At 41.5% G+C, this 25,577-nt stretch overlaps 1 protein-coding gene across 8 annotated transcripts in view; it reads left to right on the top strand.

The window, feature by feature from the left end:
- Positions 1 to 25,577, top strand: part of AKAP13 (A-kinase anchoring protein 13) — a 344,114-nt gene that overhangs the window by 128,445 nt on the left and 190,092 nt on the right. For all 8 annotated transcript variants that reach the window (XM_027083133.1, XM_027083132.1, XM_027083131.1 and 5 more), the window contains exons 3-4: positions 2,506 to 2,653; positions 14,738 to 15,034. In XM_027083133.1, the coding sequence (XP_026938934.1) occupies positions 2,506 to 2,653; positions 14,738 to 15,034 (445 nt within the window). The remainder of the gene's footprint in view (positions 1 to 2,505; positions 2,654 to 14,737; positions 15,035 to 25,577) is intronic.

Genomic DNA, 25,577 nt, shown 5'->3' with positions numbered 1-25,577 from the left:
TGGCAAAAGATTAAAATGTGATGTTTCGAGTATTTATTACATCTCTTTTTAATTTATTTAATTGTAAGCTTATATCATTTACTTTTTTTTTTTTTTTTTTTTTGCGGTATGCGGGCCTCTCACTGTTGTGGCCTCTCCCGTTGCGGAGCACAGGCTTCGGACGCGCAGGCTTAGCGGCCGTGGCTCACGGGCCCAGCCGCTCCGCGGCATGTGGGATCTTCCCGGACCAGGGCACGAACCCGTGTCCCCTGCATCGGCAGGCAGACTCTCAACCACTGCGCCACCAGGGAAGCCCTTATTTACTTTTTAATAATGGCCGTGTTTAACACCTGGCTTGTAGAAATCCTGAAAATATGATGTGCTCTCGCAAGCCTGTACAGGCCCGCTCCAGCATGCCACTGCAGTTATCTTGCTGCTGACTTCCCACCTTCAGGAGCCTCATGACTGACACTGTCTTGCTATCTAAGAGATCAGTGCTATCCCTTCTTTTATCATTCCTCCCACAAAACTCCCTATCTCATTCCTCTAATCTCCACCTAACATCTTCCCTGTTTCCAAGGCCTTGTTTGCCCCACACTGTAAGTCACTCTCTCCCATCCCTCAGATGCTTTTCTCTTCCCGATTTCATTTTTTTCCCCAAATCAAGTTACTGTCCCCGGTTAAAGGAAGGCCCCAGACACAACTAATATCTTGGGGCATGGAGAGTCTCTCAGCAAGATGGTAGGTCTAATGTAGAGAGAGAATCCTTGATCTAGAAAAGGAAGATCTATTCTTAGATTTCCAGGTTAGAAATCTTAGTGGAAATAATATATATTTTTTTACTTATTAATAAGTACATAAAGGTGATTTCAGTACTATTAATACAGTCCCCAAGATAGGGACTTACATACAAGTCCAAAAGTGTAATTCTAAATAGTGTCTGAAGTCAGTGATAATTCTGTTGTACCGACTGTGCTATTCCTGTGTTAGGGTGCTTTGGAGCTTTCGAGTTCAGCAGTCCTAGTAAGTTACAGCTTATTTGTAGTTCTTTCTGACTTCTTACAACAGATTGGAACCCCTACTGTATACAGGACGCTACACAGAATACTGGGGAAAAATAAGAAAGAGACAGGGCTATAGGAAATACTTTGAATTTGGTCTTCAGAATCAACCTGCTGGAGCATTTCTGTTACTAGACTTGATCCCAAGTTTGACTTCATGATTTTTGGTTTTTATTATTTAGTGAAACACTACCTGCTGCTCCTTTCTGCTGCTGGCCATTAAGTTGTGGCCACAGGGAGCCATGGTTCTCTGATAGGCTTTATTACTGCTAAAGTGGAAAGGAAAAAAATGTTTTAAGTAATGGGAATTCTCTCCCCTATTTAATGTTAAAATGGCCTGGCTTTCTCTAAATTGGATTTTCCATAATGCATCATTAAGGTTTACACAGTACTAAACCTCAGTGCTTTAAAATCTTTTGTTTATGGTTACCACATGAATTATATAATGTTTATGATTGGGAGAATGGTAATTAGGACTGTATTTCATAGAATAATTTAGCCAGTGACCTCAATTTTTAAAAATGTATAAAATTGCTAGAAGAATATTTCCAAATAAAGGACGAAGATGTCTTAACTTCTAAATAGTTGCAGAGTCACGGGCAGAGTTACTGGCACAAGATTTATGTCTGATTCCGTGGGCTTAAGGGAGGGGTGGATAAAGAAGAGTAGCGATTCCAGATGGTCAGGAAACACAAATTGTTGGAAAAGCGCCCCTCCCATCCTCATAGATTAAGAATATTATCCCAGGCTGAGTGGTGAATATGCTTCAAGAATTCTCACATATTAGCTGTAAGAAGAGAAGGTATTATCTCCATTTATATAGTCAAGGAACCTGAGACTTAGAGGATTTAAGTAAAGTCTTTGTAGATGGAATTTAAACCCAGATTTGTCTGGAGCCCAAGCTTTTTGCACTCTACCACTTCCAGGCCAGCTCTGTTAGAGGCTCTCCATGTTTGATGGAGAATGGGTGGACTTGGCAGTGATTCTGTGGGATGTAGAGTTTAGAGAGTTATTGCTGCAAATGGAACACAGAGGTTAAGGGGCATTCTGAGTATAAGGATGTAACTGTTTAATATACTTCCTCCATCCTCTCTGCCTTATTTTTAGATTTTCCTGGAATTTTTACAGAGCTTTTTTAGGGAGCTATTTTACATTCTTTTAAAATTTTTTTTCCAAGTGAATGTACCATTATCTTGTTGGTTTACTTATTTGTCTAACCATCTCCACTAAAATGTAAGCTTAAAGAGGACAGAGGTCTTATTTTCAGATTGTTTTGTATTCTCAATGCCTAGAATACTTCCTGGCACATAGGGGCTTAATCAGTGTTTATATTTGTATAAACTCACTAGAATGGGCACAGTTTAGATGATACATTTGATTTCCCCTTAAATTAGATGTTTTCTAAAGATAAGCTCCCAAGAGGAACCTTACTAATGCAAACTTGCTCTCTCTTCCCTTTTCCTAGGGCGATTGTGTTGTTACTGTACTGCTCTCTGAAGAGGACAAAGTTGAGGATGATCTAGTGTTTTACTTGGTATTTTCGGGTTCCACCCTCCATCACTGTACAAGTACTCGGAAGGTCAGTTCTGATACGCTGGAGACCATTGCTCCTGGTAAGTATTTGAGTGGAATCTTTACTAGCCTTTATTTATTCTGTGTTCTGGTATAGAGTAATCAGGGTGATAGAACTATTGTTAGATCTTTGTTTTAAATACACTTTAAAGTATTTTATTTCTTGCTTGTTGCACAAAAATCTGAGCCTAACTAGAAATAATTGAAATAAAATGGTGTCATAAATTGAAAGACAGTAATTAAGATCAGCAAAAATATTAATTTATTGGAATGTGGAAGAAAACTAAAACACATTTGAAAGATAAAAGTTCATGTGGTTACTATGGTGTGACTGCATATTTGATTCTGAATATCACTGTGGCAAAAGCAAAGGTAAAATACAATTAGTAACACATTCCTCAGTATCCCTGAGGGAAAGACTAAAAACCTTCTGTAAAAGCCAAAGCTTCCCCAAATTAACAGATTATAGTTCATGGTGAAATGAATACTTAATCACTATTGCATTTATCCATTTAACAGAATTAAAAGGAAAATGTTTACTTTAAAAAATTCTTTATAAAGTCATTAAGTCATTGCTGTTTCCACCAGAAGCGGCTGATAACTTTGACTGCCTTTTGACTGACCCCAGGTATCTGAAGGTATATTGATTCGTGTTTGGAAATGAGCTGCTTCTTTCTTTAATTGACCTTGCTTCAAAGTTAATAATTGGTTAATTTTCATCAGAATACAAAAGAGGGCACATTTAGGGGGAACCCCTAAAAATGTTGACAGTTGACAGTTGAACCATTTGCCTTTAGAGAATAAAATGGATTTAGTTCTTATTGAAACATTTCCTGTAACCAGTGATTTTATGTAACTCTGATTCCACTTTGTTGAAATAGATGGTGTAAAAAAAGTATTAGTTTATCAAGCACTTTCAGTATCTGGTCTTGCTGGTTATTAGATCAGATTGTCAGTTTTTGGTTGCTGCTGTGCTATTTTCCATACATTATCTTCATGTCTGATGCCTACCAGATCCTGGAAGTTAAACCGCATTCAAGAACTGAGATTATGACAGTTGAAAGCTGTATTTATCCTCCTACTCGACAAAAGTGATTTTGAAAATACAGGATTTAAAGATTCTTGGCAATTTCTATGTATATTCCCCCCAAACTTTTAGGGATAGGAAATTTAGCTAGGAGTTCAGCATAGGTACTGACGTTTTCCCTAAAGAGTATTAAGTATCCTTCTTTGTAACTTAAAGCTCTAGTCTTGTTTCCTGTGAAGTATATCATGTCAGAGAGGCTGATCTGGAACTTGACGTCTGCTCCAGCAGGTGCCATCCAGTGTCACCACTGCTAAACATTTCTTATGTGTGGGTGACTGTGAGAAACAGACCCTCAGCTAGGTAGAATCAGTCAGTCCCTCACTGGGCTCTTATTAGGAAGGGAATGGAGGTAATTTTTATAGACTTATTCTTTTCCTGATTTAGAGGTGCTTTAACAGTTTAAGTTTGTGTATGTGTATGTGTGTGTATGTGTTTGTGTGTACGTATATATAGAGAGAGAGAGCGAGAAAGCGTGCAAGTAGACATGAGAATGTTCGAGGAAGGCCGGCTATTACAAGGACATAGCCCTGTGCCCTCACTGCCGTCCTCAGTCACAGGTACCAGCAGAGTCCAGCCTCCTGGTGGAGAGGGATGTGCCTGGTGGCTCGTATACCTTCAATGACGAGGTACTTAAATTAGTGTGGACTGCAAGCAGTTACTCTCCTTGGGTTCACAGACCCACGGTACTTGGATGACAGCCAAGAGCTCTGGGTTTGTACCACATCCTTGTACACTGTCCCCAGCCTACTGTTTTGGAACTTTAGTTCCCATTTCTTCTCTTGCCTTTGGTCTAACACTTCTTCAGTCTGTTTCAGGCCCCCCTCTTTTCCAGCCCCACCCATCTCTGGGTGTCCTTTGGTACTGACTGACTCTGAGTGCCCTAGACCTGTTGACTCCAGCCAACCAGAATGGGCATTGTATTCTGCTCTTTCCCTCTAATTTGATCTGAATCCTCAGTAATCATTCCTGACCCATTTGCTTGGGGCCTGGAATCACAGTACCTGGTTTCTCCTAATTTTTCACTAATCAGCTCTCCTCCCCTCAAATTATGATCTTAACTATTTACCATATTCTTACAACTTGTCCCCTTTGCCCCCAATTGGCCTGAATGTTCTGCTACTCACCTGAATTCAGTCAGCCTGCTGCCTGAGGCCCCTAATCACAAGAGAGGTGACAAAGGATTAGAGTCCCTAAAAGGCCCTCTTGTTCAAGCAGGCTGAACAAAGAGTAAGGCAGCATGTGAGACTGTGATACGTGCACGGGTCCCAGTGAGCCTCCCTCCTTGGTGAAGTAGAACCTCTGTTAACTGTTGAAACAAAGGAGATTCCTGAGTGGATCTTGCTGCTCTGGTCGTCACACGTGTCATTTTTCTGTTCACTTGTCTTCTTCAGCTGCTGTCCAGATTGGCCCAGTAATTGTTGTGGAGGGGTGGGTAAAGATAGGGAGACTTTCAGGGGTTAAGTTAGTTTTGAATTGCTTGTTTATATCATGGAGTTAAGTTTCATCTAGAATTAAACTGCCTTAAATCTGCTTTGGGAGATTTCTTTGGCTTGTTCTGTACTTTCCTTGAGGTCTTTACTCAGATATCACCTTCTCAGTGAGGCCTTTCCTGTCCACCTTGTAAAAATATACAACTGCCTCCTCTCCACGCTCCCTGTTCCCCTTCCCTGCTTTACTTTTCTCCACTGCACTTATCAACTTTGGACACATTATATATATTATTTATTTTCTACTTGCCTCTACTGCAGTGTCAGCTTCCCGAGGGCAAGGATTTGTGTCTGTTATGTTCACCGGTATATGGTAAGAAGGCTTTTTCTGTGAATTCCTACCACTTGATGGGACTGAGCACCCTTCTAGAAAGGTTGTGCATATGTACGTGCATGTGTACACACACACACACACACACACACACACACACACACACACACACACACCCTTTGTTTTGAAAACTGCAAGTCTGGCTTCTTGAGTTGAATTCTTGGCCTGGGTCAGGGGTCTGTGTTCTCTTTCCAGAGCCACCTCTGATGATTTCAGTGCATCGGTTAGCCATATTGATAGCCTCAAATTTCCTGTCTGTGGAGGGCAGTGTCAGATTAGTCAAGATTCTTCGTGGAAAGTCTGTATTGCTTTGTGCATCCCAGTTACTGGGTAAACGTGCACGGTCTGTTTGCAGCAGCTGCGACCGGGAGGGATGTACCTGCGCCCTTTCTGCTCCTGTGTGGGGCTAGCTCCTCAGGTCCTAGCCATTTTGCCGACAATGGGCAGAAAAAGGGCTTTGTGTCTTGATCTTGCTTTTAATGTCATGCTTCATCCAGATTGCTGGCTCAGATTTTTCTTTGAGTTCTTTCTCTGCGTGTTTCACTGTCAGTGTTTTGTACTATTTTAGTTTTCACTAAAACCAGATGATTGATTGACCTTCACAGACAGCTACTCCTTGATGTTAGTCTGTAACCTTTTATAATTTGGGGGGGTAGGGAGATGAGACATTTCTTAATAGTCTCCTGGAAAAAAACCTCTTTGACTTCAGATACCGAGATTACAGTCTATTTTTTTCCTTTTTTCACATTTTCTCACTCTTTTGCTTGTTTTCTGATGAGAAGCTTACAATGAATTGTGTATGTATGTTTAGTTATAAAGAAATTGTAAAGTGATCTTCTCTTACCTTAACACTACAGAAAGGCTGTAGACGTGATACAATCCTCCTTCTTTAAAAATGAAATTATGTTAAGAGTAGTAGCATCTTAGGGGACAATTAGTTGGAGCCTTTGGAGGCTTTATCTGCCTTTAAATTGTTTGAATGTTTTAAAAGTGCACATGTTATTTTTAACATATTGAATATAGTAATTTTTAATAAAAACATATTGAAGACTTTGGAAATAATGTCCTCTCTTTTGAAAATAAACTATCTTTGTGCTAATGAACACTAAACAAAGACAAACAAGCGTTATAATAAAATACCACATTCAAAATACCTATGAATTGGCTGGTTTAAGAATATAATTTGCTGTGAAATACATCCTGAAATGAAAATATATCTCTACAGACAAAAGGTGTTGGCGTTTGTAATAAATGAAAGTAAAATATCTCCATTCTTTTCTCTTCATATAAAACAAATCCAACCCCAAATCCCATTTTAACAAAACAGTGATTTTCCTTGAGGGATGAAGCCAACATGTTTTCTTTAAAAGACTATAGGACTGGTAAGTAATATAAAGAAATCAGAGTATCCTTGGAAGGTAATTCTTGGGAGATGCGAGGTACTGTCATGGATTCATTTTTATTACTTAAATGTGAATTTCGACCAAGCAGACAGTAATTGCAGAATGGAAAATGAGACAGGATGTTTAGTGGATGCTCATACTACTTTTGTGAAAGGCTTTGGTGCAGAATCTATCATAAAATGAAATCTTTTTTTTTCAGCATGTCTGTTACTTACTTTTAGACTTCACAGCAAGGGATCTTGTTTGACAGGAAAACTGCAAGCATTCACTGACCCAGAATTTGACTCTGCTGTTTCGTATCTTTCTTTTCTTTCTCACTTAATCAAAGGGAAGGTACTATATAAAGTAGATTTGTTATTAAAAAGAAAGGAAAAAGTACATTTACCATGATCAGAAGTCTTTTGTGGCTTAATTAAAAACCAGTGCTTACAGCCCCAGGTCTCAACAAGTAGTCCTGCAGTTAAGTTGTGTGTCTCTCAGTTCTTGTGAACCAAGACTCTGTTTCTATCAGTGGACGTCCAGAGGTTGCCAAATTGAATAACACATTTGAAAAGAAGTTCTAGGCTTTTAACTGGCACAATCAGAGAATCCTGGTGCCCTCTCTCTCTGCCAAAGTAATGAGTTATCCTAAATTACCATCCTAAAATACTCCTACTACAAGGCTGTCTCTAGACAGACATGATTGTATATCTTAAAAGGCTTAAATTACTGTCCCAGTGCTAGTCAGTATATATAGTGGCTATCCTGCAAAAACAAACTGAGGACTAGTTGAAGGGAAGTGTATCTGCTGTCTGCTGTCCTGTTGTAATTGATGCCTGTGTGGATACTTCATCACCTTGGAACTATGAACACAGCACTAGAATGGAGCACACATGTTGCACTGGGGCCAGTATCCCCCCAAGGGGGTGAGAATTGGTTCTTAGGGGAGTTAAAAAAAACTTAACTCTTCATATAGAGAGCACAGATGCACATATACAAATATATGGTATATCTGTGGTATTAAAGTTTCATAGGATGGTTGTGGCAAATAGAAATGTTTAAAAAGGCTCCTTGGGGGATGACAATGAATAAAAGGTTGAAAAGCACTGCCTTAGAGTAATAAGCTGGATTATATAGCACATCACATTTTTAGTGTTAATTAGCCCCTTTCTCCCCCCAGATGTATCTTTGATACCTATCCCAAATTTGCACATCTACCATTAGACCACCGAAAACTAGCAGTAGGTACATACTTCTGCACATAATCCTATTCCTGTTAGAGTGTGGGTCTGAAGACTGAAAATTTCCTTCAACCCTGTATAGCTACTTCAAAGGGAAGAAAAAGACACCAAATTTTTAAATACTTTTGATGCCAAAATGAAGTAGTAAAAGATATATTTTTTATATTTTCCACCTTGGCTACAAATGCAGCCTTCTGGTAGGAAATGACTGAGTGGGCCTGGACTTGGTTGGCCCAGCAAGCACTTGCAGGGTTCCTTTTTGGATAGCTGGTGAAACAAAGTCCCAATTGTTTCCTTCTCCAAAGAGAAGGCCCGGATGGGATGTGTGCCACTTTTAGCCTAATAGGAAATGAAGTAATTCTTGGGTCATGCTGCAGCAGTTCTGTTTATCTGCAGCACTGTTTCGTTTCCATGGATATGGGTGCTTCATGTAGTGATAAGGAGCCTGCGGAAAAGCTCTCCAACCTCAGGAGCACACACCTCCTGATGTGTGAGCTTAAAGACGTTTGGATTAGATGCTTTTAAGAGGACCATCAGCAGTTACATTTTTGTTTCCCATCTAGGTGCTCCTGGTTGTGTGTTGTTTATTCGGATTCTTCCTCCTTCCCTTTGTTTCTTCAGTTCTGCAGTGTCAGGGGCAGCATTTGCTGTGTTGGGCTTATGCAGAAGCTCTTGATAGAGTAATAGGCATCTCTTTTCCTTGAGTCACCTGAATAGGAGGATTTTAATAGCTAATACTGATAATAAGTACCAGGTTTAGATGCCTGTTTATGCCAGGTGTCTGCTTTGTCTGCTTTGTGTACAGCCATCTCTGATTTTTTTTTTTTTTTTAAATAACCTGGAAGGTTGGTGATGTTCCCATTTTTGTGCACAAGCAAATAGACTTCAAGGTCGAGTGACTTTTTCAGGTTGACCCAGCCTGTTTGCAGTGGAGGTGAGACTTAAACCTGGTATCTTCTGACTCTACAGCTAGTTATCAGCATACTTCAGTACCTCTTACAATTCACTCAGTAAGGGTTCCATCTCTCCCACCCGCAAATTTACTTCATACTTCTGTTGTAATCAGCTCGGACCTGATTGTAGCATATATTCAGAAGTCAATTTTAAAAAATGGAATTGAGGTTTAGGCCATGTTCCTTAACAGTTCATCTCTCTTCTTCCCCTGTCTCAATCCTCTGTGGGTATTTCCCTCAGAAGAAGCTCAGTAAAATTTTCAGAACTTCCCCTTTTAAAAGGACTTGTGATTTTTATTTTCTTTTTTTGTTACCAGGAAATTGAGTGGAAGGAAAAACACCATGGAACCAGCTGCAAACCTTGTTACTCTTCTTTATGCTGCAGCTTCTGTCTTCATGTAAAAAGAAGTTAATTGTGGTTATTATGTCGAATTGGATATAGTTTCCCATCCCCATGTTTTTGCCCTGAAGATGTAGACATCGTTAATACTTTGTATTTTGTGTGTACAAAGGCAGTCATAAGACTAATGGCCCCTGAAAACAGTTGTGTCTTTAGAGCTAATTTATGGTAGTAAGAGATTTTATGTGTACAGATGCAGTGACTTCAGTTTTATTAATGGGTCCATATTACATAACCTTTGTTTTTGAAAAATGTTGATTTTTTTTTCTAGATGCTTTATCTGAAAGGTCATAGGGATTAAAAACTAATCTTGTGAACCATTTGAGCCTAATAGAAAACGTGAATATGAGACAGTAGCCCTGCCAGCCTTGCGAGGTGGTTTTCCAGACGGTAGGGGAGGCACTTTGCTCGAGCTCAGTAGTAATTCTTCCAATTTACTGAAAGTTTAATAAAGACTGAGCCAGGAAACCCTCAGTTCTTCACTCTTTTAACCCTCAGTTTTTCTTTGGAAAAAGAAGCCTATAATCATACCAAACAAATTCCAGATTTATGGCACATTTTACTTAGGATGATTCATAGTTTCTCCTTCAGATTGTGAGTTCATGTCTAAAGGGAAAATATTGGGCTAACAATTGGATGGCTTCTCCTAGATCTCTATTTCATGGCCTTTGCTGACATTCTACCTTCTCTAATACATGGTTTTGTTTTAGTTCTACATAAATAGAGCAGATGATAGTTTGCCCATCCACCCATCCACCTTCTAAGAGATTCTGCTAAAGCAGCAGAAAGAATTATGCGTGCTTATGCTGCTAAGCACATATGCACACACAGGTGTGTGCACATGTGCTCAGACATACACACCCCTAAACCACCTTCTGTTTCTCCCTCTTGGTTTTCCCCACCCCACCCTAGCCAAGTAAAGTCATTTTTGCAATTTCAGATAGATTTCTGTGTAGATGTATTACGCCTGCACTTTCCAGTTTTGAGTTAAGGTGGTATTGCTTCACCATGGCTTTTGGCCGTGTGTGTGCGTGCGTGTGCGCCTGTGCAGGAGAGTGTGAGATGAAGTTGAAGATCTGGACTATGGCCTGGACCCTGTGTATATACAGGAGGTAATTTTACAGAGCAGCGATGATGTTGACTTTTAGCAATGGTGTGACTCGCTTTCTGGCTCAAGCTCTCAGGTGTCTCAGACACCTCTGCACAGGCTTGGGGAAGGAGACGAGTAAGAAATAACTGTTTGGGTGGGTGGGGCAGTGGATGTCATTATTGTAGGTTAGTTTATATCTCTTCTAAGACAGAGTGTGTTTAAGTTTTGAAGGTAGAATTCAATTTGGATCCCACATTATTCACATTCTCATCATTGAATTGTGAAACCTGTAAGTTTAGTTTTTATTGACATTTATTCGTATCTACCTCAAAGGACTGTCAGGAATTTAAAAATGAGCTTAATCCTGAATAAATGGGAAATGCTATCATTACTGGTGAGATTCATGAATGAGAGCCACAACATTCTTAAAGTACAGTCATCTGTCAGTATCTGCAAGGGGATTGGTTCCAAGACCCCCATGGATACCAAAATCTGCAGATGCTCAAGTCCCTTAGTTGGCCCTCTGTATCCATAGTTTTGCATCCGGAGATTCAGCCAACCATGGATCGTAAATATAGTAGTACATATATGTAGTACTGAAGAAAAAAATCCACATATAAGTGGACCCAGGCAGTTCAAACCTATCTTGTTAAAGGGTCAACAGTAATTATCCTGACTGAAATATGTATTGCTGTGTCTGTCTGTCTGTCTAGTTTGATTGGAAGTGAAATGAGCCTGTATATGTTGTTTTGGGTGATAGTATTACAGAATTTGAGAAGAGTCTTCTAAATTACAGCTCTTGACTTACGAGATTAAGATACTCTCCAGATTTTAAAGTGTTAGAGAAGTTGTCATTTACCTCAGGCCACATAGCTTAGGAAGTAACAAAATAGGTTTGAACCCAGGTCTCTCCTCACATGAAACATCTAGGTGTAGCCTAGTTAATATCTTCCTGAAACTGTCTTTTGCAGAAATTATTCCATCCCTTGAACTTGCTCTCTGCTTCCATTTTTATGTTTTTGAAACTGTTTCTTGTTCCTGGAATCTCTTCCTAAGTTTCTGTCTCTCCCCACCTTCTGCCTGGTAAAACCCACAGGTTTGTACAGCTGGGGAAACCATAGAGCCTGCAGAGGCTGCCCTTATTCTGTACATGAAGAAATTGAGGCCTGGAGAAGCAGAGATGATCCGAGGTCATGCAACTTAGGAGTCTTATAGTCAGGATTTGAGCACAGTGTTTTCCTTCCTTTCCTGTTAGTTTTTCCATGGTACCTTTATTTCCCATTTAAGCCTTCTTGTCTCCATGAATCTTGGGTGTAGGGGCAGACAGGAGAGCAAGGAAACTTGGGTTCAGATTCTGATTCTGCCACTTAGGAGCTTTATAACCTTGGACAAATTACTTAACATTTTTGTGACTTGATTTCCTCATCTGGCAAGTGGGGATAATAATAGTACCTACTGCTAGGGTTGTTATGAGAATTAAATGAACTGTTATTAGGAAATCACTGAGGATGGTGCCTGGCACAGAGAAATTATTAGAGAAGTGATAGATAGATAGATTAGATAGATAGATATTATTAGAGAAGTGATAGATAGAGAGGGAGGGAGGGATAGGATAGGACTATGCATCTGAGTTCTGAGGGTTGCAGTGAAGAACCACTGCGGTTGGAGAGTTGGAAGCAGGATGCCTATGGAAAAGGTCCTTCTTGACTGCCACCTTTCTTTTGCTCACCTGTGAAATGCACTGGTCCTCTCTGGCGAGTCGCATGGTATGTGTTTCTTTAGAACCCACCCCATTTTGCAGTGATCTGCAGCTTGGTTGATTGCCACCTAATAGACTATAAACCTCTAGAGAGCTCAGATTCACTGTGATTAGCTTCTGGTTACAGTGTGCTAGGCTTGGTGGATGTCCACATGTTATTTTTGGCTGCACCGAACAGCTCACGGGATCTTAGTTCCCCGACCAAGGATTGAACCTGGACCCCAGCAGTGAAAGCACCGAGTCCTAACCACTGGACCGCCAGGGAATTCCCCAGATGTTAGTCGTTAAATGTTACAGAACAGTTTAGAAAAACTACTTTCTGCCAGAAAAACACCCAAACCTTTATTATCTGAATCAGTTGATTTGTTTATCCTGATGTTGTTGTCTTAATGTAATTAGGCTGGCTGCCCTTCAAAGAAAGATTAAGATTCTTTTTTCTGATTTCATTTCACATAGTAGACGTATAAATTCAGCATATTTATTGAATTGAAATACAAACATGGGTGTATACACACCGCCGTGCACATGTGTGCACGCATGCATGCCAGAGGATGCTTCACTTTCCCACAGCCTTCATGGAAGGAATTCCACTGGGAATGCAGTGGGAGCACCTTGGTGGAGTTATGCGTTTGTGTGGAGACTGATCTCGGTGGTTCATGGACCCGTTCCTCTTGCTTAATAGTCATACTGGCCTGTCATTCCAAGTGTTGGGCTCCTCACAGGTAGGGACGTAGCTGTCACCCCTCCCTCTTTATAAGCAATGTGTTACAAAACTTTTGCATCATGATATAATAGGCCATGACCTTTGGCATCCGACTTGAATTTGAATGATGGATTCTGCTTCTTCACATGTGTGTAAACTTGGGCAAATTACTTCTTGAAGTCTCAGTTTTCTTATCTGTAATGTGAGGACAATATGCACCTCATAAATTTGTTGTGTAGAGAAAATGACATGTCAGATGCCTGGTATGTGGTAGGTTCTTGGTTAGTAAGTATTGATGCTTGTTACCATCCTCAGATTACACAGCAGGGAGAGATTTCTTTTGTCACAAAGTAAAGGCTTAAGGAGGCCCCTGGGGAAAAAGTATATGTGGAAAAAAATAATTGTTTTCTCTTTCAAAGACAGCAGAAAGCTTACTTTGTTCTGTGAGGTGTGAAGCCTTGTTGGCTGTGCCCGTGGTCTGGAGAGCCAGATTCAGGGACCCTCCTCCTCACCCCGCTGCTGGGAAGCGGTCAGTGCGAGCCGGTGGGCTCAGGGGAGCCCAGGCCTCAGGTGCCTGCAGTTTATCAGGCAGCGCACCAGGGGGAGCAACTCAAACAGAAGCATCAACTTCATTTCCTTTTCTTTTTTCTCATCAGAAAGATACTTATGAAAGAAATGATGATGTTAGGAGCATAGTTCCAGCTAGTTGAGATCAGTGCCTGAAAGTTGAGGAAAAACGTGTCTTGATTAATATTCTATATCTTGGAAATACTTAGTTCTGTGAGGCTGAAAACCCAGAGAAAGTCTGATTCTCCAGAAAGGCCTCCCCACGGGGAACACTGCTGTTAAACCTTCCTGGTCTTACTTGAGCAGAGCTCTTTGAGGTGACACGTAGCTTGCTGCCAATGTCGCAGCTCGTGAGGTCTCTGCCCCTCTGGACAGTGGGCACTGCAGTCTCTGGCATGCTTGCTTCTCCTCAACCAGGTTTCTAGCCACAGCATTGTGTCATCCCTGGGTGACCTGGGTGATTTGATTGAAGTTCTCTTTACGTTACAGGAAAGAACGTGTATCTCAGAGCAAAAGTTATTTTCTAGGCTTTGAATTGCTTCATAATAGTAAAATAAAATCAAGTTGTTTTGTACTTTTCTAAGTGCTTCCTCATTTGCTCAGTTGTATCGTAGTGAAAGTGAGGCAGGTTCTGGGGCATCTATACAATTCCTGCCATGTAACCTGTATGAGTGACTTTTTTCCTGTTGGGTTTTTGGATCCAGAGCAGTTCGGGAGGGGTTAGACTTCCCATTGTACGCTAGGCCTTGCAAGGTCCTTCAGCTTTCATTCTTTAATTTGTTCAAATTGAACCGCTGTAGTTCAGTGTATATTGAGATTTTCAGAGACTGTTAGTACCAAACACTACGCTGCTGGCACAGTGGCAGCTGGAATACAAAGTTATTTGTTCTTTGGTAGGGGAACCAATTCATATTTGCAAATAGCAATTGTAAAAATGAGTTGGAAATAGAGTTTTAAGAAGTTTGGAAGATTGCTGTTAGAGCTCGGAGGAAGGAGAGGTTTGTTTTAGGAAGGGGAGCTTGTATGTCACGCAGGAAGAGCCGAGAAGTACCCCCCCTCCCCGCAGTTTCCTCCTTTCAGGAGAGGGCTCTAATCCTGTTTTCCTTGCTGCGTGTGTTTCCTTAGGTCATGACTGCTGCGAGACGGTGAAGGTGCTGCTCTGTGCTTCCAAAGAGGGCCTGCCTGTGTTTGTGGTGGCGGAAGAAGACTTCAGGTTCATCCAGGACGAGGCCTACGATGCAGCCCAGTTCCTGGCAACCAGTGCTGGAAATCAGCAGGCTCTGAACTTCACCCGTTTCCTGGATCGGTCAGGACCCCCGTCCACGGATGTGAATTCCCTTGATGAGAAGGTTTCCCTGGCGTTCAGGCACCTGAAGCTGCCAGCGGAGTGGAATGTGTTGGGAACAGATGCAGCTTCGCATGGTAAGAACTTCAGTGACCCACAGTCTCTGAATTTGGAATTCTTGTGTTTTTGGATGGGGCTGCTTTTATATGGTGATTGTCTTCACATCTGCCACGGTGGCTGAATAGACCTTGCAGTTACTATAGCGGAGTGACCTCGGTGGCCTCTCTCCTGGGTTCTTCAGCTTAGCTGTTAGTCCTGTTCTTGCAGTGAAATGACCCCAGAGAGAGCTTGCTGTTGTCGTCGGCAGCTCTCATTTAAAGTAGAGGGTGGCCAATCAAAAAATGGGCAGAAGACCTAAATAGATATTTCTCCAAAGAAGACATACAGATGGCCAAGAAGCACGTGAAGAGCTGCTCAACATCACTAATTATTAGAGAAATGCAAATCAGAACTACAGTGAGGTATCACCTTACACCAGTTAGAATGGGCTTCATCAGAAAATCTACAAACAAATGCTGGAGAAGGTGTGGAGAAAAGGGAATCCTCTTGCACTGTTGGTGGGAATGTAAATTGATACAGCCACTATGGAGAACAGTATGGAGGTTCCTTAAAAAACTAAAAATAGAGTTACCAAATGACCCAGCAATCCCACTACTGGGCATATACCCAGAGAAAACCATAACTCAAAAAGGCACATGCAGGGCTTCCCTGGTGGCGCAGTGGTTGAGGGTCCGCCTGCCGATGCAGGGAACGCGGGTTCGTGCCCCGGTCTGGGAGGATCCCGCATGCCGCGGGGCGGCTGGGCCCATGAGCCATGGCCGCTGGGCCTGTGTGTCCGGAGCCCGCGTACCGCAAAAAAAAAAAAAAAGACACATGCACCCCAATGTTCATTGCAGCACTATTTACAATAGCCAGGTCATGGAAGCAACTTAAATGCCCATTGACAGAAGAGTGGATAAAACAGATGTGGCACTTATATACAATGGAATATTACTCAGCCATAAAAAGGAACAAAACTGGGTCATTTGTGGAGGTGTGGGTGGATCTGGAGACTGTCATACAGAGTGAATCAAGTCAGAAAGAGAAAAACAAATATTGTATATTAACGCATATATGTGGAACCTAGAAAAATGGTACAGATGAACCAGTTTTCAGGGCAGAAACAGAGACACAGATGTAGAGAACAAACGTATCGACACAAAGGGGGGAAAGTGGCGGTGGTGGTGGTGGGATGAATTGGGAGATTGGGATTGACATATATACACTAATATGTATAAAATAGATAACTAATAAGAACCTGCTGTATAAAAAATAAATAAAATAATATTCAAAAAAAACAAAATAAAGTAGAGGTTGGCATGTCGCCCTTCCATGGGCCCAGATTTCAGGCTTGATCTCCTGTGTGTAGAAAGAGACCTGACCTTCATGAGGAGGGTAGCAGAGTAACTTGGGATACTTCTTTCATGTTTAATTATCAAAGCAGGGTTTTCCTTATTGTCTTCTCAAGTTCTCTAGAGAGTCCACGAAGTTGGAGGAAAGGAAAAGACTGGGAAGTAATTGGGGGGCAGCACGAGAGCAGGCTGAGCTCTGGAAAACCCTGCACATTTTTAACCAGAGTATTTTCACTCTTGTTTATTTTATCTACTGGCTCTCCATATGAGAGTTCATTGAAGGAAGGGCTCTACTTTTTAAAAAACACTGATGTAGTAAGTATCTATTTATGTTCCTCTTATTCAGACAGGGGATTTCCTGTGTAATTATTCTTGTGGCAAATGACATCTACTAGATATTGTGAATATATATGTATGTGTACACACACACACACACACACACACGTATTTAATGAAGCAACATATACCTGGAGTCCAATAAATAACATCATCTTTCCCTCCTGAGTGCAAATCATGGAAAGATTTAGGAGTTACACAGAGTTTAAAATGTTTGCCTTTTTCCTGACAAAAGCTAGATTGAAAGGCTGACTTCAGACCGCTTGCCAGAAGGGGTTGCATATCCTTTCTACTTTATTTCCGAAAGAGCTGGACAATCACAAGACTGCCCTTCAGCGTCCACCAGCTTTGATTATTGTGTTATGTAGGGGAGCACCCAGAAGTCACCCTCCCCACCCCCCCGCAGGCAAGCAGATCCTGAGGAGAAGCGCTGAGCCAGGGGCACGCTCAGTTCCTGCTCCCGCAGACCTGTCAAGTAACTGTTCTTCCTCCCGTGGAAGAATGGTGAGGAGGTGTTTGCTAGTTTGGGCTCTCTTAAACCCACTGAATTTAACTATTAAGGCGGTGATCAGCTGCAAGAATGATGTCCCTCACTATTACTGGCTTCCTGTCAAGGTAACGACCGGGGCCCTCCTGCCAGGTAAAATATAAAAGAAAGCGTGGACTCTAAAATGAAGGGAAAAAACACTTGTCCCTTGTCCCTTTCTTATTAATACAACGTCTCAGAAACCTCTGCATTGCTGAGATCTAGAGATCAAAATATTTGCCATTATACAGGACACGGGCACCTTTTCGGAAATCTAATGTTTGGAAACCTAGCTCATGCTGTTTCTGTGTTGTGATCAGAATGATTATTCTGGTTGACCTTTATAAATCAGTATCAGAAAGGATTTCATTAGTTATTTGTGGGGCTTAAAGTTTATTTTGTGTGGTTTTGCTTTGTCCTGTTTAAAGAGGGTACAGGAATTGGATAGTTGGTTCATGCCACATGATTGGAAAGAACTGTTAGAAAAGCACAGGTCACACATATGGACACCTTATCTTTGATAAAGGTGGCAGGAATGTACAGTGGAAAAAGGACAGCCTCTTCAATAAGTGGTGCTGGGAAAACTGGACAGGTACATGTAAAAGAATGAAATTAGAACACTCCCTAACACCATACACAAAAATAAGCTCAAAATGGATTAAAGACCTAAATATAAGGCCAGAAACTATCAAACTCTTAGAGGAAAACATAGGCAGAACACTCTATGACATAAATCACAGCAAGATTCTTTCTGACCCACCCCCTAGAGTAATGGAAATAAAAACAAAAATAAACAAATGGGACCTAATGAAACTTCAAAGCTTTTGCACAGCAAAGGAAACCATAAACAAGACCAAAAGACAACCCTCAGAATGGGAGAAAATATTTGCAAATGAAGCAACCGACAAAGGATTAATCTCCAAAATTTACAAGCAGCTCATGCAGCTCAACAACAAAAAAACAAACAACCCAATCCAAAAATGGGCAGAAGACCTAAATAGACATTTCTCCAAAGAAGATATACAGACTGCCAACAAACACATGAAAGAATGCTCAACATCATTAATCATTAGAGAAATGCAAATCAAAACTACAATGAGATATCATCTCACACCAGTCAGAATGGCCATCATCAAAAAATCTAGAAACAATAAATGCTGGAGAGGGTGTGGAGAAAAGGGAACCCTCTTGCACTGCTGGTGGGAATGTGAATTGGTTCAGCCACTATGGAGAACAGTATGGAGGTTCCTTAAAAAACTACAAATAGAACTACCATATGACCCAGCAATCCCACTACTGGACATATACCCTGAGAAAACCGAAATTCAAAAAGAGTCATGTACCAAAATGTTCATCGCAGCTCTATTTACAATAGCCCGGAGATGGAAACAACCTAAGTGCCCATCATCGGATGAATGGATAAAGAAGATGTGGCACATATATACAATGGAATATTACTCAGCCATAAAAAGAAACGAAATTGAGCTATTTGTAATGAGGTGGATAGACCTAGAGTCTGTCATACACAGTGAAGTAAGTCAGAAAGAAAAAGACAAATACAGTATGCTAACACATATATATGGAATTTAAGAAAAAAAAAATGTCATGAAGAACCTAGGGGTAAGGCAGGAATAAAGACGCAGACCTCCTAGAGAACGGACTTGAGGTTATGGGGAGGGGGAAGGGTGAGCTGTGACGGGGCGAGAGAGAGTCATGGACATATACACACTAACAAACGTAGTAAGGTAGATAGCTAGTGGGAAGCAGCCGCATGGCACAGGGATATTGGCTCGGTGCTTTGTGACAGCCTGGAGGGGTGGGATAGGGAGGGTGGGAGGGAGGGAGACGCAAGAGGGAAGAGATATGGGAACATATGTATATGTATAACTGATTCACTTTGTTATAAAGCAGAAACTAACACACCATTGTAAAGCAATTATACCCCAATAAAGATGTTAAAAAAAAAAAAAAAAAGAAAAGAAAAGCACAGGTCGGAGACTTTAGGCATATCCTTCCCTTCTCTGGGTCTTAGCATCTTTGTCTTTAATAGGCAGCTCGCCAGCTTTAATGTTTTTATAGTCTTTCCATGTGCTTCTGAAGTTTCTGATGAACAAAATTGTTCAAGCAGTGCTAGTGAAAACTAAATCAAATTTGAACACTTACGGAAATGCCTGAAAACCACAATAACGTGCCATTACACACCTTTAGGAAGACCAAAATTAAAAATACCAAGCACTGGGCTTCCCTGGGTGGCGCAGTGCTTGAGAGTCCACCTGCCGATGCAGGGGACACGGGTTCGTGCCCCGGTCTGGGAAGATCCCACATGTCGCGGAGCAGCTGGGCCCGTGAGCCATGGCCGCTCAGCCTGTGCGTCCGGAGCCTGTGCTCCGCAACGGGAGAGGCCATAACAGTGAGAGGCCCGCGTACCGCAAGAAAAAAAGCAACAACAACAACCAAGCACTGGCAAGGATGCAGAACAACATCTCTTACATTGCTGGTGGGAATGCAAAATAATACAGCCACTCCAGAAAACAGTTTGGCAGTCTCCTACAAAGTTAAATGTACATTTACTGTATGACCCAGCAATCCCACTTTTGGCTCTTTGTCCTAGAGAAATGAAAACTTATATTTACTCAAAAAAATCTTTTCACAAATGTGCCTATAGCAGCATTATTTATAATCATCCCAAACTAGAAACAACCCAGATCTCCCTCATTGGGTGACTATGTATGCAAACTGTGGTACATTCATGCAGTGGAATACTACTCAGCAATAAAAAAGGAGCAAACTGTTGACATGTGCATCAACTTGAATGCACTTTAAATGCATTGCACTAAGAAGTCAGTTTCCAAAGTTATTTACTCTACGATTCTATTTATATGATATATATGAAAGGGCAAAATTGTAGGAACAGAAAATAGGTTAGTAGTTGCCAGGGGCTAGAAGTAGGGAAAAGGTCTGACCACAGAGGGGTATCATGGGGGAGTTCTTTGGGTGTTGAAATGGTTTTGTGTCTTAGTGGTGGTGGTTTTAAGAATCTATGCGTGTGCTCAAACTCATAGGACTGTTCACCCCCCAAAAGTGAATTTTATTGTACATAAACTAAAAACAAAAGAACAAAAGAAATTGAACAAGTTAACTGTATACTTTACAAGGTGAAATGCATGCAAGGGACTAATGGCTGTGATTTCAAGTGCTGGATTCACATTCTGCAGTTGAAATTGTTCAGTTAATTGTGGATTAGAATCTGCAAACAGTGGGTATTTTAAGGCTGAATAGCATCAATTAAGAGGTCTTTGCTTGCTGTTGGGGGACAAATGCAAAGGAACACTCTGCTTACAGCAGTGAGTTGCACATCAGATGCTTTTTTAAAGGTGTTTAAAGGAAGAAGGTACGAAGTCAGCTTATTGCCTGGGATAATCATGCAGCTAAACAGGGCACGTTGTTACATAACAGGACTACTTGCTATTGAAAGCTAGGATGTTTACAGGTGTTCCAGCCTGATACTTGTACAAAGGAGTCATGTAAGATTTATGGTTAATCCTCCAACTCTAATCGTTTAAGATGTAGTGCTTTTTAACTTTTTTTCAGGTCAGTGACTCCTTTGAAAATAGCTCGGATTTCTCCTCAGGAAAAGATATACATAGGGGCTACCTGCAAAAATTTACATATTGTTTCAGGGATTCAGTCTCCCTGAACCGCAGGCGTGAACATGATGTTAAGAACTCTTGGCTTAGGCTTGATATTGTAAAGTAGAAAGAGCATAGGCTGCAGAGTCAGTTTGTTGATATCCGGTCTTCATTGCAAGAGTTTGTGCAGAATACTTAATCTCTCTGTTTCTCAATTTCTTCATCTGTAAAATGGAGGAAAATATATCCAATAGTGTGTGCTACTTTGCAGGCTCTTTATTTTTAATGTACCATGACCAATGTCCAGTAGCCTTTTGAAGACAAAACACTGGTGAGCTCTGATGAGGGAAAGTGACATGTTCTATAAAAGGATAAAACAGTATAGAACTTAAAAGAAAAAACCTCTTTGAAGCAGAATGAGACTGTTTTTTTTAAGCTTATTTCTACAGGCAGTCCTTACTTTAAATATCAGCAAGAGGGAATTTGTCCATTTTATTCTTCCAAGAGTTCTTTAATCCCTAGTTACATAAAGCACTGTACTTTAGCCTTAGTTCTGCCTTAAAGGCAAATAATATGGATTCATCTGGGTGGAGGGTAAATGGTGGGGTTGGAATATCTTCCCTCTGAGTTACCAAGTCTCACTTAATTGTCTCAGCTCTTCAGTGCCTCTGTGGTTAGTGAAATGGTGAATTAGGATGGTTTTTCCCCTGAAAGAGGCTTGTACAGTAGCAATCAGCATAACTCTCAGGTAACAAAGGGTGGGCCTTTGAGGTCCTGGGGGAAATCTGCATTCTTATTTAGTCATGGTGTTGTATAACTAAACGAAAAGAAGATCTAATCACCTCTGGGATGGGACCCCTCCCCACACAGAGAAATTTGGATGGAGAGAAGGATGAGACAGGTTTAAGCCAGGCTGCACTAAAAGCAGTCTGTGTGTTCTCAGTTCTTTATATCTGATGTTGGTTAATAGAACCACAACCTTAATCATTTAGTGTTTTAGTTCCCACACCTTTTCCAGATTGATAGCTTTCCAAGAAAATGTTTCCTTAGCTACACCCACTAGTAATTTTATATGTTTTCAGCTATCGTAGCTGCTAAAAAAGAACATAATAAAATATTAAAAGATATTTTAATAATATATAATATTTTAATAGTCTAAGGGATTGACTCCAGGACAAGTGGTTCCTTGTAATGGCAGCACTTTTAACTCCAAAAGGTTTTGTTCCCTCTCAAACCTTGATTCTGTCACAAGGTTACAGGTGTCATTTTTCCAAATGCCCGTTTCTCACATGGGCCTGCTGTTTACCTTCCCCACGGGGTGTGAGAATTCCTGCATCATGTGGGACTTGAGGTTTATTTAAGAAGTAGTACAGAATAGTAGAAAGAATGGTGATTTTGGAGTCTCATAGATACACAGTCGAAGAGTCCTGTGAGCAGGATGGATCGATGGGGTAGGAAAAGTACCTGTAGCCTTTGAATACTATTTTGTTCACAGAACTCACAACGTTTTGCTTAGACAGAAAACCTGACGACTTGAAAAGGTGCAGCCATCTCTCCTGCTTCTCACGGTCTAATGCCTGTGAGGCCCAGCGCCTTTCTCTGCAGAGCTGAGGGAATGCGTGGAGGGGTGCTTCCAGCATACAAGCAGATAGTAAACAGGACTTCAGACATTTTCTTCTACCTTCTCCGTGGGAAGCTGGGCCCACAGAGAGATTTTGCCAGTTTAACACGGTTAAACAGGAAAACTAACCAGCCAACATATGGCCTATGAAATAACACTACAGCATAAAGGAAATGGAAAAGTATCATGAATATTCAGATGGAAGACTCTAATTTTCGTTAAGAAACCAAAGAAAAATTTAGAAGAGGTTTGCCATTTGTCCTTTAAAAGATTGAAGAAGTCAGACCTATTATAAAATAGGAAGGAAGGAAGGAAGGAGAAGGAAGCAACAAGGAGAAAAATAAGTTTAATGATTTTTGTCAGTCAGGGTCACCCAGAGTATCAGAATCAGTAGGAAAATATGTATTAAGATGTTTCAGGGAATGGCTTGCACAATGGTGGGGGCTGGCTAAGCAAGTCCAAAATTTATAGGGTAGGAGGGGAAGAGAAAATCATGGGCAAGCTCAAACCCACCAGCATGAGCCAAAGCTGTCATCCTCAGACAGGAAGGGGAAATCCTGAGCTGGATGGCACTCCACGAGCACAGCCTGACGCTGTCCTCCTCAGGCAGGATTTCTTCTCTCTCCAGGGGAAATCTCAGCCCTGCTTTTAAAGCCTTCCAACTGATTCTGTTAGGCCTACCCAGATTAGCCAGGATAATCTTCCTTATTACATCAACTGATTAGGCACTTTAATTACTGCAAAAAAGCCATCACAATGAGGGCAGAGATGGAAGGGAGTTGGCTTAAATGATGCAAGGACATCCAGAATCCCAGAGCATAATTAAATTCAAATTGGGGATAAAGGACCCAATTGACATCATAGGAAAAGCAGTTAGTGACCTGAAAAACGAAGTTGAGTAGCTCTCACAATACAGAGGGAAAACACAAAGATCACAAGAGAGGAAAAAGCAGAGTAAAGAGGTTGATTCTAAATTGTAGGTGCTCCGGATTTTAAACCGAGACAAAAGGAACAAAAGCAATGATGCAAGGTATGTTAGGTAAGAGAAATTATTTTTGGAGGAAAACCTGAGAAGGTACTTTTTTTTTTTTTTTTTTGCGGTACGTGGGCCTCTCACTGCTGTGGCCTCTGCCGTTGCGGAGCACAGGCTCCAGACGCGCAGGCTCAGCGGCCATGGCTCACAGGCGCAGCCGCTCCGCGGCATGTGGGATCCTCCCGGACCGGGGCACGAACCCATGTCCCCTGAATCGGCAGGCGGACCCCCAACCACCGCGCCACCAGGGAAGCCCCAAGAAGGTACTTTTAAAACTACAACATTAGAATGCTTGCATGATTGATTTTTACAAAAAGAAACGGGGTGGAGTAATGGAAAGGGTATGGTTTCTAGACCCAAGACAAGAATTTTCAAATCTTGATGATTTTTGCTGTGAGTAAGTTATTAACCTGTCTTCATCTGCAAAATGAGGATAATGAGACCTCACACGGTTATTGTGAGAATGATAAAAGTGAATACAAACAGTTTAGCCCAGTGCGTGGCACTTAGTCTTCACCAGATATTACTTTTCTTATTATCTGTTGATTGCAGAGAGGGGGTGACCTAAAAGCACATGTGGCACCTGCTGCTAAGGAAGTTAGGATGAGATTTGGGAGCCTGCAGGTGCTGGAATTGGGGTGCCAGCTTGGAGCAGGTGTATGGCCTTGTTATTGGAACTCTACTCTTTTTTTTTTTTTCCCCCACCAAGAATGTGAGATCTTTTTTCTTTTTAATTTTATTTATTTTTTTATACAGCAGGTTCTTATTAGTTATCTGTTTTGTACATATTAGTGTATACATGTCAATCCCAATCTCCCAATTCATCCCACCACCACCACCCGCCACCCACACTTTCCCCTCTTGGTGTTGGAACTCTACTCTTGAAGGCTGAGCTGACTCAGAGCAAGTAGGGGATGAGAAAGGGTGGGGGTGTAGAGGAAACTACTTTAAGGAGGTGTCAGGTAGTGAGACCGGACTTCGCTAGTCTCTGAAAAATCACCTAGTTCCTGGGTAGTACCTTATTAGCTTTTTTGTATTTGATAAGGATGTCAGAGTGCCTGTGAACAACTGTAAGGCACAAGTTAGATGGTGATATTTGATCTTTTCTGAAGGTTCTTTCTGTCCTTCTGTCTGGCCTGGTCACCTGCTCTGAGTTGTTGATTATTAAAATTTGTACCTACACGTGCAGTGGTTTCTTCTGTAGTGTTGATGTCTTTCCAGCCTGTGCTGAACATCATATAAATCCTGAATTAGTCAGTGTGCAGAGTTCTATAGGGAAAGTGTAAAATATGAAAGATAGTTTTTGCTTCCAAGGAAATTTACCCCGGCAGTAAGGAGACAAGACTAAGGCACATGTGACGTTAGAAGACAGTGCAGTTCATGTAAAACTGCAGGGTCAAAGATGCCTTCATTCTTACCGTGCTGCTCACGTACAGAAGCATTGGGGACTTCAGTGTAAGGAGAAAACACTGGGGTCCAAGAAGTCTGAGAATGCTCAGTGAGGAAGTTGAGACCTGCGGGAAGCCACGGAGAATGAGCGATGTTAGCTCAGCTGAGGAGATGAAAGCAAGCACAACTGCAGGGCACCATTCCCGTTTCCAGACCCTGAGTGGTGGTCCCTGTGGTTAAGTAAGCCAGCATCGTGGGCTGTGTACTGAAGCCCTGGGGTAGCTGTAGCTCCCGCCTTAACAGGTTGGGCACAAGAGGATGCCCTAGGCACAGAGAATGTTGCCAGGGAACGTAGAATGTGATTGGAAGTTGGGAGGGACAGAGAAGTGGGGTGGGGACGGAAGGAACCCAGCGATTATTCAGTGAGTGCCTGCTACAGGCCATCATCTGACTAGCATGTCACCTACCCCCCTGATTTGTTACTGCAGCCATGGGAGTGAGGTGGTGGTACCCCACTCTAGGGATGAAGAGAATGAAGCTCAGACTGAAATGGATTATGCCCAGTCACATGATGGTAAATGCCAAATTTGAACCCAGATTTGTCTAACTCCAAAGCCCTTCCTCATTCTGCCACTTTCTTTTTTCAAAATTTATTTATTTATTTATTTATTTATTTATTTATTTATTTATTTATT

This window comes from Aethalodelphis obliquidens, unplaced genomic scaffold, assembly GCF_003676395.1.
Source record: "Aethalodelphis obliquidens isolate GAN/ISIS:26980383/991018 unplaced genomic scaffold, ASM367639v1 scaffold49, whole genome shotgun sequence".
Lineage (NCBI taxonomy): Eukaryota > Metazoa > Chordata > Mammalia > Artiodactyla > Delphinidae > Aethalodelphis > Aethalodelphis obliquidens.
This window is presented reverse-complemented; position numbering and strand designations above follow the sequence as displayed.